The 13,938-nt window shown below is 37.1% G+C and overlaps 1 protein-coding gene across 3 annotated transcripts in view; it reads left to right on the top strand.

Annotated features, from left to right (window-relative positions):
- UBR3 (ubiquitin protein ligase E3 component n-recognin 3) overlaps positions 1–13,938 on the top strand; it is a 230,900-nt gene that overhangs the window by 150,983 nt on the left and 65,979 nt on the right. For 2 of the 3 annotated variants that reach the window (XM_060152671.1, XM_060152670.1), the window contains 4 exons: positions 1,363–1,496; positions 4,228–4,338; positions 11,104–11,304; positions 12,504–12,640. In XM_060152671.1, the coding sequence (XP_060008654.1) occupies positions 1,363–1,496; positions 4,228–4,338; positions 11,104–11,304; positions 12,504–12,640 (583 nt within the window). Of the gene's footprint in view, positions 1–1,362; positions 1,497–4,227; positions 4,339–11,103; positions 11,317–12,503; positions 12,641–13,938 lie in introns of all 3 variants that reach the window. The other variant, XM_060152669.1, reaches the window with a different exon arrangement.

Raw genomic sequence — 13,938 nt, 5'->3', positions numbered from 1 at the left:
ATATTCCCTTCTCTAAGAATGGCTCTTCCCATGCTTATTGAATCTTAGAGTAATGTGTGGCACTGTATGCTTATATCCCCACTTCCTTTTTTTGCGTTATGATGTTTTACAATTATAAAAATACCTCTTTTCTCAGCTTTTCATTTTGAAAAGTTTTATATCTACAGGAAAGTTGAATACCCTTCACCTGTACTCACTGATTGTTAACATGTTGTCATATTTATGTTTTCGTTCCCATACTTATCTATACACACACACACACACTTTTCAGAAGAAAATGGCGGACATCATGACATTTTATCCCTAAATACTTCCGGTTGTATCACCTAAGAAGAAAGATATTCTTTTATATAACCTTAGTATCATTATCATACCCAAGAAATTTAATAAAATAAAATATTCTATGTTCAAATTCTCCCAATTGTCCCAATAATATTTTTTATAGCAGTTATATTTTTTTCTTGATCCAAGAGCCAAGCAAAGATCATGTGTTGCATTTAGTTGTCATTTCTTGTTAGTCTCTTCTCCAGAACAGTTTCTCCGGACCTTTTTAAAAATTTTGCAGAGTTCGGGTCAGTTCTGCAGACTGTGTCATTTTCTAGATTTATGATTGTTTCCCTATTATTAGATTCGAGTTAAACATTTTTGGCAAGGGCACTATCATGATGATGTTCCTTTCCGTTGCATCACATTAGGAGGCTCACAGTGGCGGTTTGTTCCATTATTGGTGATGCTAACCAAGTTTAATCACTTGGTTGGTATTCTATAAGATGACACATTGAGAGTCTAACATCATACCCTTTTACTTGATGTTCCCTGCCCTAATCAATGAATGTGTTATCTGTTACTGTCATCATTCTTTTTGATTCTCAAGTTTTCTCAAATTTTCGCTAGTCAAAACTCCTTTAGGTCCTCATGACCTGCCCCCTCAGTGTTTGAATACCTCCTTACTCTTTATTACACACAACTCCAGGCTCACCTTGCACTTCTCCCCAACCCTGGACTTAGCTTTTCCTCCGGTGGTATCTATTTCCTTTTGGTGAAAAATAGTATATTTAGAAATGAAGTTTATTTGTACTGGTGAGTCATAACTTGTAGGCTTTTTCTCTGGATAGATTTTGGAAACCATCCAGGGTTCATACTCATATTTTGGTATTATTTTAGAAAATAAGTATTGCCATTTGTAAAGCTTTATTTATTCTGTAGAAGAAAACTAGAATATCACTTTTTTTTTAGGTCTTTAAAAATACTGTAATGGTGAAAAACTGAGTGAAGCTTATGGTAAATAACTCTGCTTTTCTTGGTTTTATAAAGTCTACATGTTGGTTTTTTAATGAGCTCTTATCTCTGTTGTTAATGTAGTTTTGGGGCAGTGCCGTGACAACATTGAGCCAAAAAAGTTGCCTATCACTGAAGAGGAGCAGATTTACCCTTGGGATACATGTGCAGCAGTTCATGATGTGAGGCTCTCATTATTACAGCGTTATTTTAAGGATGTAAGTACCCTTTTTTATTAACTGGTATTTTTGTTTGCAAAATTGATGGTTATTTCTCTCCAGAGTTTTATATCTTTTCTTCAACTTATTCAGTCAAAATATAACTCAGACCTAAGAGCATAATAATTTTGAAGGGGAGATCTAATAAAGGAGAGAAAAAGTAGGGTATCTCTTTCTTACAGTCAGAATAGCGATTCATTTCTAAAAAAAAAGTCTTTTTTGTAAAAAAGCTCTGAACTGATATCTGAACTGCACTGAATCTCTGTTTTGCTTTTGTGAGTGATTGTGAGATTTTATTTCTACATTAATGCTTTTGTGTGCTTTCATAATGGTTATTTTGTGTATAAATGGTGTGCTCCCTGGACTGTATACCTCTGGAGGTCTAGGGCCATTTCTTCTATTGGTTGTAGTCCCCTCAGGGACTAGCACATACTTGTGTATTGTGGATGCTTACTGTATTTCAGTTTTGTAGCCAGCCAGACCATATAGAGCAGAAGAGTTATCAGTGGACACTGATACTGATAATAGAATTAAACTGCATAAATTCTGCTCTCTTCATAGCAAATGCATGCATTTTATAGAGTTGATGTGTAGAATTTCAGTCATGTAACATGGTCTGTTTACTAGTGAAATTGGAAGTGTTATATATGAGAGATATGACACAGTAGGGACGGAACCTGAGCTTTGGAGTCAGATAGACTTAGGGTTGAACTTGGTCTCTACCACTTTTAACTGAGTGATCTTGGTCAGCTTTTCACTCCCTTTTTATAAAAAGGGATAAGACCACTTACTGTATAAAATTTTAATAAATATTGAGGTTGTGAAGATTCAGTGTTAAACACAGCACAGTGGTGAGCACATTGTTGAATATAGGTCTTCCTAAAATATAGGTCTCATATTAGTAAATGATTTCCTGCTTTTTTTGACTCTAGCAGATTAAAATAAGACATCTAACAGTTACATAGACAAATGACCTACTATTTTCAGTTTTAAAAGCTAACTGCTTTCATTAAAAAAAAAGATTAATTACATTTTTATGATACATTGCCAAAGAGAGCAGCTTGTTTATTAGCTGCCTACCAACCATTCATTTTAGATGTAACACCCAAATCTGCTCCTACTTCAAATGGCTCCAAAACATAAAACAGAGATGAGCAGGGCTCTTGTTGTTTTTCTGACGTGTAACAGTAGAAGCTAGCTCACCTGCTGTGAGTATTTGATTTGTGCTGTTGCACATCTTTGAATTGTCTGGGAAGGCATTTTACACTGTGTAATATTTTTAACTTTCAGATGCTCATGAAGAGTCTTGATTTAATATTAGAACTCTGTTTACTATTGTTTAAAGATGATTTGGTCATCTTACATTATAATGTATAAATTTTTTTCCAACATAGAAATAAAATTTAATTGTTTACTCAGTTTTGATGGCTCTCAAATCTTTCATCATATGCTGTCATGTTAGACCTCGTGTGTAATATTGCCCTGGCTTGGCCATCTATTTGCTGCAGACTCTAGAGGGTGAATTCAAGTTCAGGCTGAAATGCTGTTTGACAGAGGCCAAATGAAATTCAAAGAAAATTACTTTAGGAGGAAAAATCTAATAAGCCTGTGTATAGGTCGAAGGGAAGGAATTAGCAGAGAAGAATTTGAAATAGATGAAAGCAATTAACTTTTAAAACAAATTTTAAAAGGGTATGTAGTTTGCTTATATAATCTGGGTCCCTTTTTTATTGTTTATTATATTAAATCCTTGTAAATGTTTAGTCACTTTTTGGGGTTATTCTCATAACCACATTTGTACTTTAGAAAGATGTGTGCAGGATGCATCATGGAGACAAGAAACTTTATTTAAGAATCCTGTCCCCACAGCAGATGACACAGGCTTGCGAGGACAGACCAAAATCATGAGTTACTTAGGAGATGGATTTCATATGGTTTGGGAACCAATTCTGTGGTGTGAAGGAAAGGGGGTGATGTACAATAACTTTTAGCTTTCTGATTTGGTGACTAAACAGATGCGGAGTTTTTAAACCAAGAGGAAGAGAAAGATTCATAGAGAAAATGAAAATTTTTGACACATCGGTTTTATGTTATCTCAGGGACCTCAAATTGGAGATTTCTGGTTGGCAGCTGAACATTTTTATCTGGCACTCAGGCAAGAGACTCAGGCATGGAGGGTAGTTGAATTTACTTATTAAGTCACTCAGGGAGAATAGTTTTAATAAGAAAATAGCACTAAGAATAGAACCTTGAGGAATTTAAATATTTGAAGGGGCAGACGAAGAAAGAAAAGTCTTAAAAGGAGGCCTAAACCAAATGGTTAAAGAGATTGGAGAAAAACCAAAAGAGAGTAGCATTGTGGAAGCTAGAGGGAAGTAGGTGCTTTAAGAAGGCAGTTGTTAAGGTTAGATATCACAGAGAGATCAAGTACCATGTCGAACAGGTAAAATACTCAGTAGCAGTATAGTTTATTATATCTTATGGGGTAGAGAAAGGCTAATTAATAATTATTCTCTTTCATTATGAGTATAGTTATTTGGAAGCTAAAACTCTGTTCCAAGTTTAAAGATACTGCCTCAGGGCTGTCAAGTCAGGTGTTTCTTTACATCACAAAAATACAAAGCTCACATTAGTATAACAATAATCTTTGAGAGGTTTATGTGGATTTGTTTAGATATGTTTCTACTTCTTTAAAATTAATTGTATTTTGTCCTTTTCTTTCTTTTTTAAGAGTTCTTGTCTCTTGGCAGTATCCATTGGCTGGGAAGGAGGTGTTTATGTACAAACCTGTGGCCACACGTTACATATAGATTGTCATAAATCTTATATGGAATCATTACGGGTAAGTCAATTGAAGCATTTTAAAGGTGTCTGTGTCTTTCCAGATATTAAGTATTTTTACAGTATATACATCCTAATTCATCTTGGGTGATTATGATTGCCATTCGGACTGTTCAGCCTCACAGTTGTTGACCTCTTCAACTTCAGGGATTTCATTTTTTTTTTTTTTAAACCCCACATTTGTTTATTTATTTATTTTTGGCTGTGTTGGGTCTTCGTTTCTGTGCGAGGGCTTTCTCTAGCTGTGGCAAGCAGGGGCCACTCTTCATTGCGGTGCGCGGGCCTCTCACTCTCGTGGCCTCTCTTGTTGCAGAGCACAGGCTCCAGATGCGCAGGCTCAGTAGTTGTGGTTCACGGGCCTAGTTGCTCCGCGGCACGTGGGATCTTCCCAGACCAGGTCTCGAACCCGTGTCCCCTGCATTGGCAGGCAGATTCTCAACCACTGTGCCACCAGGGAAGCCCGGGATTTCATGTTTTTACTTCACATTAGTAACTAACTTCCACGGCTATAATTTTAGACTTTGCTACTCCAGCTCAACAATAGTAAGCTTTAATATCCTACCATATCATTATGTGATTATTCTTCAAAGTGTCTTATTTTTACTCTTTTTTTTTTTTTTTTTTTTTTTGCTGTACACGGGCCTCTCACTGTTGTGGCCTCTCCCGTTGCGGAGCACAGGCTCCGGACACGCAGGCTCAGCGGTCATGGCTCACGGGCCCAGCCGCTCCGCGGCATGTGGGATCCTCCCGGACCGGGGCACGAACCCGTGTCCCCTGCATCGGCAGGCGGACTCTCAACCACTGCGCCACCAGGGAAGCCCTTATTTTTACTCTTATTAGTGTGTTTTACTTCTGACCTCAAGATCTCTAGTCCTTTAGCCCCTTGCATTTTCCTAGTACTCTAGCTCTTTCCTTGCCTCACTTTCTTGTACTGTGCCCATTCTGCTCTTAATACCAGTCATTTAATCCACCTCCTTTGATTTTATACCCAGTCAGCTAGCACTGTTAGAAAATCATAAAACTAGGTGAACTGGTACCTCCACAAATCTGTGGTTTCTTAGAATAGTGGCTGAGATTGGGGTCGTGGACTGTAGATATTACTTACCAATTCATTTACCTGTCTTTGATCAGTTTCCTCTCCTAGTCTCCTTAGCAGCTATTCCAGACCTTTGCCTCCTCTATCCCAGACTCTTTGCCTAAATCCCAAGATGCCTTTCCTCTCATCAGATCTGTCTCTTCCTGTGGCACCAAGACAACAGTGGCTGTCTGTCACATACTACCTTAGCTTCCTACCTTGCTTTTCTGTTCCCCGATAAGTGACTGCATCCCAGCCAATCCTTTCTTTTTCACTTTTCAAAAAAAGTTAATTAATTAATTTATTTTTTGGCTGCATTGGGTCTTTGTTGCTGTGTGCAGGCTTTCTCTAGTTGTGGCAAGCAGGGGCTACTCTTAATTGCAGTGCGCGGCTTCTCGTTGTGGTGGCTTCTCTTGTTGCAGAGCACGGTCTCTAGGGTGCACAGACTTCAGTAGTTGTGGCACGTGGGCTCTAGAGCGCAGGCTCAGTAGTCATGGTGCATGGGCTTAGTTGCTCTGCGGCATGTGGGATCTTCCTGGACCAGGGCTTGAACCTGTGTCCCCTGCATTGGCAGGTGGATTCTTAACAACTGCGCCACCAGGGAAGTCCCCTCTTTTTTACTTTTGAGGGTAGTATTCCTTTTTCTGTTCAAGAATAATTTTCTGTTTATGCTCTAGTTTTCCTTTCTCCCCATCACCTCAGGGGCCTTGGTCTATCAGTAAGTAACCTCTTTTTCTTCTGTGTCTTCAGTTTTTCTGCCCATTCTGTCTCTTCATTTCAGTTCATAAAGATGCTCAAGTCTCTGGCATTCAAAATTCCTTCCCTTGATCTTGCATTCCCATGTAGCTGCAGTCTTTCTTTTTCTCTCAGCTCAGCTTCTTAAAAGCATGGCCTGCCCTATTCCCAGATTCCTGACTCAGAAGCAGAAGAGTTCTCTTTTTCCCTTCCTACTCCTTACCTCTCACATTAAGTCACATAACAAATTCTATTGATTCCATTTCCTAAATCTCACTTGACTACATTATTCCCACTTCTGCTTTTTTGCATATGCCTTCATCTTTCATCTTGACTATTGCAATTGCTTATCAGTTTCCTTACTCCAAGTCTAATTTACTCATTATATTGATCTTTCTAAAACGTAAATCTGGTGACATGTTGTTGGCTTAAAAATTCTTTACTGATTTCTTCCTGTTGGGATAAAGTTCAGTCTTCCTTGAATGGCATTCAAGGCATTCCATGATCTGCTTGCATGTTACTTTAGCTTTGTCTTCCATCAATTCAGCATTAATAAACTAATTAATAGTTCCTTAAGCACATTATGCATTTTTCATACTTCTGTATTCAGTCATTCATTCAACAAATATTTATTCAATGCCTACAGTGTTCCAGGCACTGTGATAGACATTGGGGATACATCCCAATGAATAAGACAGTTTCTTCCCTCAAGGAATTTACTATGCATTGCGTGAGACAGAAATAAACAAATAGTTGCGGAATAGGTGCTAAGAGTTATGAGGTATGCACAGGGTCTTATTGGGACATCTGCAAGTTCCAGAATTTGATGAAGTAAGGTGCTTGAGTGATAAGAGAGAAGACTGGAGAAGTAATTAGGGGTTATATTGTAAAGGGTCTTGTGGTCCATGTAAGGAATTTGTACTTTAGACAGATTCCTTACAGAGAGCCATTAAAGCCATTTAAGACTCTTAGGCAGAGAGGTGACATTCAGAAAGGTTATTGTGGTAGTTCTGTAGATTTTAGGGTATGAGATTGCAGGAGAATAAGAAAGAATATGGTGATAGCATATATTATTTAGGAGGTAAGAGATGATGGTGGCTTGGGCTTAGTCATGGCAGTGAAGATGGAGAAGAGGTTAGAGATTTGAAATTTTTTTTAACATCTTTATTGGAGTATAATTGCTTTACAATGGTGTGTTAGTTTCTGCTGTATAACAAAGTGAATCAGTTATACATATACATATGTCCCCATATCTCCTCCCTCTTGCATTTCCCTCCTTCCCACCCTCCCTATCCCACCCCTCTAGGTGGTCACAAAGCACCGAGCTGATCTCCCTGTGCTATGCGGCTGCTTCCCATTAGCTATCTGTTTTACATTTGGTAGTGTATATATGTCCATGCCACTCTCTCACTTTGTCACAGCTTACCCTTCCCCCTCTCCGTGTCCTCAAGTCCATTCTCTAGTAGGTCTGCGTCTTTATTCCCGTCTTGCCCCTAGGTTCTTCATAACCTTTTTTTTTTTTTTTTAGATTCCATATATATGTGTTAGCATACGGTATTTGTTTTTCTCTTTCTGACTTCACTCTGTATGACAGTCTCTAGGTCCATCCACCTCACTACAAATAACTCAGTTTTGTTTCTTTTTATGGCTGAGTAATATTCCATTGTATATATGTGCCACATCTTCTTCATTCATCTGTCAGTGGACACTTAGGTTGCTTGAAATATATTTAGAGAAGGATTTTCTAGACTTGGTGAGAGATTGCATGTGGAGCATAAGAGGGAGGAAAGAATTAAGGTAAGAGGTGTTGGTGATCACTGAAAGATTTTGATTGGGAATAAGTATCCACATTAGGTAGATCATACTGGCAATGATATGGTTGGGAGACTATTAGGAGATATTAGCAAAGAGAGTAGAAGGAAGAAAGTGGGTGGAAGGACTGATGGGATTTATTAATCAGATATTTGGGGTGGGAGAAGGCATGAAGCTGAAGGAGTTGCTGTTGCAGGCGAATGGGGCAGGCATGAGAGGATGGTCAGTGTCCCAGGTCTTGGGCATGTCCCTGGGGCAGACTGCCAAGTGAGGGTCCTTGGCTTTGTTCAGGAAAGAATTCAAGAGTCAGCCATAATAAAGTGAAAGGGATTTATTCAGGGAAGTACACATTCCATAGGCAGAATGCAGTCCTTCTCAGAGGGTGAGAGCACCCTGGGGTATAGGGGTGGTTAGTTTTCATGGACTGGGAATTTCATAGGCTAGCAAGTGGGAGGATTATTCCAGCTACTTTGGGGAAGGGGTGGGGATTTCCAGGAATTGGGCCATTGCCCACTTTTTGGCCTTTTATGGTTAGCCTTGGAATTGTCTGGTGCACTGGTGGGTGTGTCATTTAGCATATGCTAATGTATTACAGTGAGCATATAATGAGGCTCAAGGTCTACTGGAAGTCGAATCTTACACCATTTTGGACCTAGTTGGTTCTAACCAGTTTGTCGTATCCTGAACAGCTGTGTCATTCTTTTAAAGGTTGTGCCCTGCCCCCTTTCCTCCTGTCTCACTGCCATGACCCTCTTCTTTCTGAAGTAGGAGGTGTAGCTTTATGTTCCTAGAGTAGAGGGGGCAAAGCTGGGGTAGGTAAAGGGACTTGACAAGTGAGGAGACGGTTTAGAAAAACCACTTTGGAATTGGGTGAAAGAATGCTTCATAGGATGTTGGAGAAAGATTGCCAGGAAGTATTCAGGGCTAAGTTGAGGTGGGAAGCAGTTTGTAGCAGAATTGGAAGTCATACACTGGATTAATTTTGTATGAAGATTTTGTTTAGGTGTGTATCATAGAAGGACATATGGAGGGAGAATGAGAAGTGTTGACTTGAGAGTTTTTAAAATGATATATCATGGTGTATGGTAGGATAGGAAAGACCGTATAAACTGAGGAAAAAGGGAGGGACTAAAAGAGATAGGAGTTGACAGAATATAAGATGTTTGAATTTAATATTTTCAGATATGGACAATTTTTGGTCATTACAAGGTAAGGGTGTGGTCATGGTAACAGGTGCTAGGGTAGAGTGGAGGTCAAAGCCATTGGAGTTGTTGAGGTTAAGGAGCTAAGGGACTAAGGTATAAGATTTGTTGTACATACATTGAAATTGTGTATGAGGATGGCAGGACTTGGAGTGATGAGGAAAACTGATCTAGGTACCAAAGTCTTCAGATATTAAGGGCAATGGATGACAGTAAAAAGGAAGGAAAAGGGGTGATCTCACTAAATGGCATGAGCCACACTGAGAATGCAAGAGTAATGATCTTGAGCCAGCACTGGAGATGAGAAGGATACTGAGGTTTGAGAGATGTGGGAAAATGAGCAGTGCCTAGTTGAGAGGGCTTCTGGTGATGCTTCAGGAAAGAACCTAGTTTCAGTCAAGGCTAGGATGAGGACCTAGCATTCTTTAAAATTATGGCTACAGGGAAGCTTATCATAGAATGTCCTTCAACCACCAGGACCCTTGCCCCAACCTTTTAGTACACTCCTCTTGTATATCTTTAAAACTTACTTCACAAGTCTTCTTTGGGAAGCCTTCTCTGTTGCATCTATCACACTATTGTTATAATTTGTTTCTCTTTGCTTTTAAATTGTCAGTACCTTAAATGAAGATGTCTCTTAACTCTTTTTGCTGTCACATGGTGCAGCATTTGACACATGATAGGAGCTTAGCATTTGTTTATAGAATTGGATTTAAGAAGACATGGTGTTAGATTTTTAAGGAATTGAAAAAATAAGTGTCACAGAGTAAAAAAAAAAAAAAAAAAGAATTCAGTTCTTTTGGCCAAAGTACTTGAAATCCAAGATACAGTGAAATGAACACTAAATTAAAGAGTTGGGAAACCTAAGTTCATTCTGACATTGTCATTAACTACCTTTGTAACCATGGGCAAATAAATTCATTTTTTCTTCTTTGTATCCTTTTTTCTCATTATTTTTGTCTTATTAGTAATAATGGTCATATTGTAGCATTCATACATATATTATTACATTAAAAACATATTTTGAGATAAAGCATTAGGGTAGTGGCAGAATAAGAGAGACTGCTGGAAAAAAGAGTAAGATACTTGTTAGGACTACACAATAGCAGTAGCCTGAAAGAGCAAAATAGATGTGGGTGGTATCAGACAAAAGAAAGGAACAAATATAGCAGCCTGGATTCCTGCCTTAAATCCTGGTTAGTTAGCATGAATTGCAGTCTCTCATGAGCAAGAGTTTCCTCCTAGGCATATGTGCTTTATGTGTCTCTGTTTCAAGAATTCTCATATTTCTTCCTTCTCCTATCAGGAACATCTGAAGGAGAGGATGTTAAATTAATTCCCCTCCTTATCACCCTTATGTTCTGAGTATTCTAACTAAATCTTGCCCCTATCCGTTAAACCTAAACAAACCCACTGCATCAAGTCCAATCAGTTGTGTTCGGCCATTAGACACCTTGGAAGACACATTACATTCTTTTAGGCTTAAGTACTCTCAAAAGCTGTCTATCCTACATCAAATAACATGAGCACTGGGAGAATCTTTCCAGTAGTCACTTATAGGTGAAGAAAACAGGGGCATGGGGAAGGTGATTCACTTTAATGTGGCCTGCTTTTTGAGTTATTCTGTATCTTAAATCCACATTTCAGATTAATTGCATCATTATTTGAATGTTTCAGATTGCATCATTATTTGAATGTTTCATACTGAGAGAAGAGTAGGATACTTAAGCCGTTCATTGGTGATGGCAAGTGTTACATGATTGCCATGATGTAAGAAGTGATTTGATAATCTTCAACAGTTAAATGATTTTATGCTTTTATGACATGTATTAGAGGTCCTTTTTTTGTATGGTTCATTTATTTACTATAAAATGTAGTGGTGTTAATTTTGTTTTCTGTAAACATGTGCATCATATAGCTGTATGTTTGTTTCATCTTATAGAATGACCAGGTTCTTCAGGGCTTCTCAGTGGACAAAGGAGAATTCACATGTCCTCTCTGCAGGCAGTTTGCTAACAGTGTTCTTCCTTGTTATCCTGGAAGCAATGTCGAAAACAACCTTTGGCAACGTCCTAGTAACAAAAGCATACAAGATCTCATAAAGGAAGTGGAGGAGCTGCAGGGACGTCCGGGAGCTTTCCCAGTAAGCATCAGTGTAAGGCAGAAATATCCTGGTTAACTCAGCTCTGCTTTTCAGCTTTAATTTTTGTTCTACTTCTAAATTACTCTGGACCTTATATATTTAGTAGAAATTGCTTTTAGAGGTTTTACTCTTCTGTTGGTGGTTATTAAAAACAAAAATGAGAGTAACAGAACAAATTATTACTAAAGGCTATGCTTTTCCTTAGTCTAAATTGTTATAGTTTTAATATACATCTTCCAGATCATGAAATATCCTATAAGCTTAGATATGGTTATGTTGAAATATTTAAAAACAAAGTCCAGCATTATATAGATGTATCTTGCAATGTAAAGCACAATCTAATCATTTAAAAATATGCCATTAGGTATATTAAAATTAAGATGATGTATTTACACACACACATGCAAACTTTCTGTGTGTGTAATTATAGACTTACACATACATTTGTGTGTATGTGTGTGTGTATTAGAGAGATAAAATATTGTATATATGATCGAACCATAAGTCAGTCTATTTTACTGTGAGATTTGGTCTAAGTGAACCCATCTTTTATCCCATCCAGTAGGATTTATTTGATTTAAATTCTTAAATATTTCACCTTCATTATAGATTTATGTTATGGTCCCTGAGAGGAGTGACAGCAATGCCCAGTATATGCAGTAAATTTATGAAAACTATGAATATCTGACTTTTTCAACAGAAATTCATAGTTTAAAGCTAATCAGAAAGATTCATCTTCTTTTCTGAATTGAAGACTAATTTTTGAGTCTATGTGTTATTTTTTTTCTTTTCGAAATCCAGATTTTTATGTGATTAAAATAGGCTTAAAGTAAGGGACATCAATATTAATCTTGAAAAAATGAGCTTAAATGAAAGATTTTTTATAAGCATGGAAACTGTTCTAAGATATTTTAATGACATATACTCATTTGTTTAGAATATAGTTTGTGTGGTTAATTCATGGTTGGATCACAATATAAAATTAGAATAAAAGGTCCCTAAAATAAGAGAAAATACCTCTTGATCTGTTTTATCTTTGTGCACTCGATATATTTATAGTGCGTAGCTAATGTACATCTGTTTTGACTTTTAAACCTTAACTTCCTAGTGTGCTCATATGATAAACAATGTAGTGTTAGACTGTTATTAGAGAAAATGAATATACATAAACTTTATATGTATGTTTGTGTTTTTTACAGTCAGAAACCAACTTAAGTAAAGAAATGGAATCTGTAATGAAAGATATCAAAAATACCACTCAGAAGAAATACAGAGACTATAGCAAGACTCCAGGCTCACCAGATAATGATTTCCTCTTTATGTATTCTGTTGCTAGGTAGGTATACATAGTATATACTTTTATATTTACTTAATGTTAATAGTTTATTTTATTTCTCATTCATATTTATTTGAAAAAAGGTTGCATATTTTTAATGTTGGTTGAAATTATGGCTAGTTTTAGAACCTCCTAAAAGGTCTATAAAAGTAGAGTTTTCCTTCATTTTTCTGAGGAGTTTTTATTTTAATGGAATATTGGTTTAGGTATTATTAAGCATTATAGGATATATGAGGAAAAGTATATTAGTAACATTTGGGACAGATGTCTACCTCAAAGCATGTGAGTATTATATATGAAGGGTGTTGTTAAGAAATCACTGTTTAAGCCCTGTCAAAAAAGTGATAATACTAAGAACTAAAACATTGTAATATGTTAAATACTTCTAATTTATAAAAAAAATAAGAACAGTAAGAAGAACTTACTTTGTTTTAAGCTCATGCAAGATCTAGTAATGTCCTAGAAGACTATAAGTGGTTTAGAAAATCAGATAAAGGAGAGGAAACGGGATCAGGCATGTTCTAAACTTCTGTGAGTAGCTATCGGTCTCAAGAAAACAGAGGTAAATGCTTCTCATCTTTCAGATTAGGTAGGAATAGTCTAATCTACTGAGTAGGTGTTCAATACCTAAGAAATAATTCCAAATAGGAATTTTAGAAAACTTAATTGAAGGAAAATGGAGAACTGTAAGAAAAAAAAAATAGCAGAGAAGCAGGCACAATTGTAAACACATTCTGCCAGATCTGGTATTGTAGACCCCTGGATATCTCTAGAAGCATACTTCATATTTTGTTCAAGTAGTATTGTAATAGGTAAGATTTAGAGAAATAACGTGACTTGAAGTCATGCAACAAATTAGTGGTAGAGTAGGACTAGAACTCAGATTTCTTGAGCTGAGGTATAGTGTTCTTTCAATTACTGTTCTCCTTTTTCCTCTCCTTAGTTCAGCTTTTATAAGTCATATATACATGAAGTTCATCATGACCATTCTCTCTGCCCCATTCCTGGAACAGAGGGTAACAAAAGAGTGAATGAACTATGTACTCTTTTGAACCCAGGAAAAATGGAACCAGACTTAAGAAAATTGCAGCAAGCAAGTTAGACCTCAGGATAAGGAAACATTCGTTTTTGGTCTAAGAATGCAAGTGCTGGACGTGGATTGATGTAAAAGGATCTAATGGGTTGGGAAGTAACTATCTAGTCTGTGTATTCCTAGGCTATTGTTATTTATCTAGAATGCTTTGGGGGAAGATATAACAGTTAATTTAACATTTGTCTCTGAAGAGTTACCAATTACA

This window comes from Lagenorhynchus albirostris, chromosome 6, assembly GCF_949774975.1.
Source record: "Lagenorhynchus albirostris chromosome 6, mLagAlb1.1, whole genome shotgun sequence".
Lineage (NCBI taxonomy): Eukaryota > Metazoa > Chordata > Mammalia > Artiodactyla > Delphinidae > Lagenorhynchus > Lagenorhynchus albirostris.
Note: the sequence above shows the minus strand (reverse complement) of the source record. Positions and strands in the feature narration are given on the sequence as shown.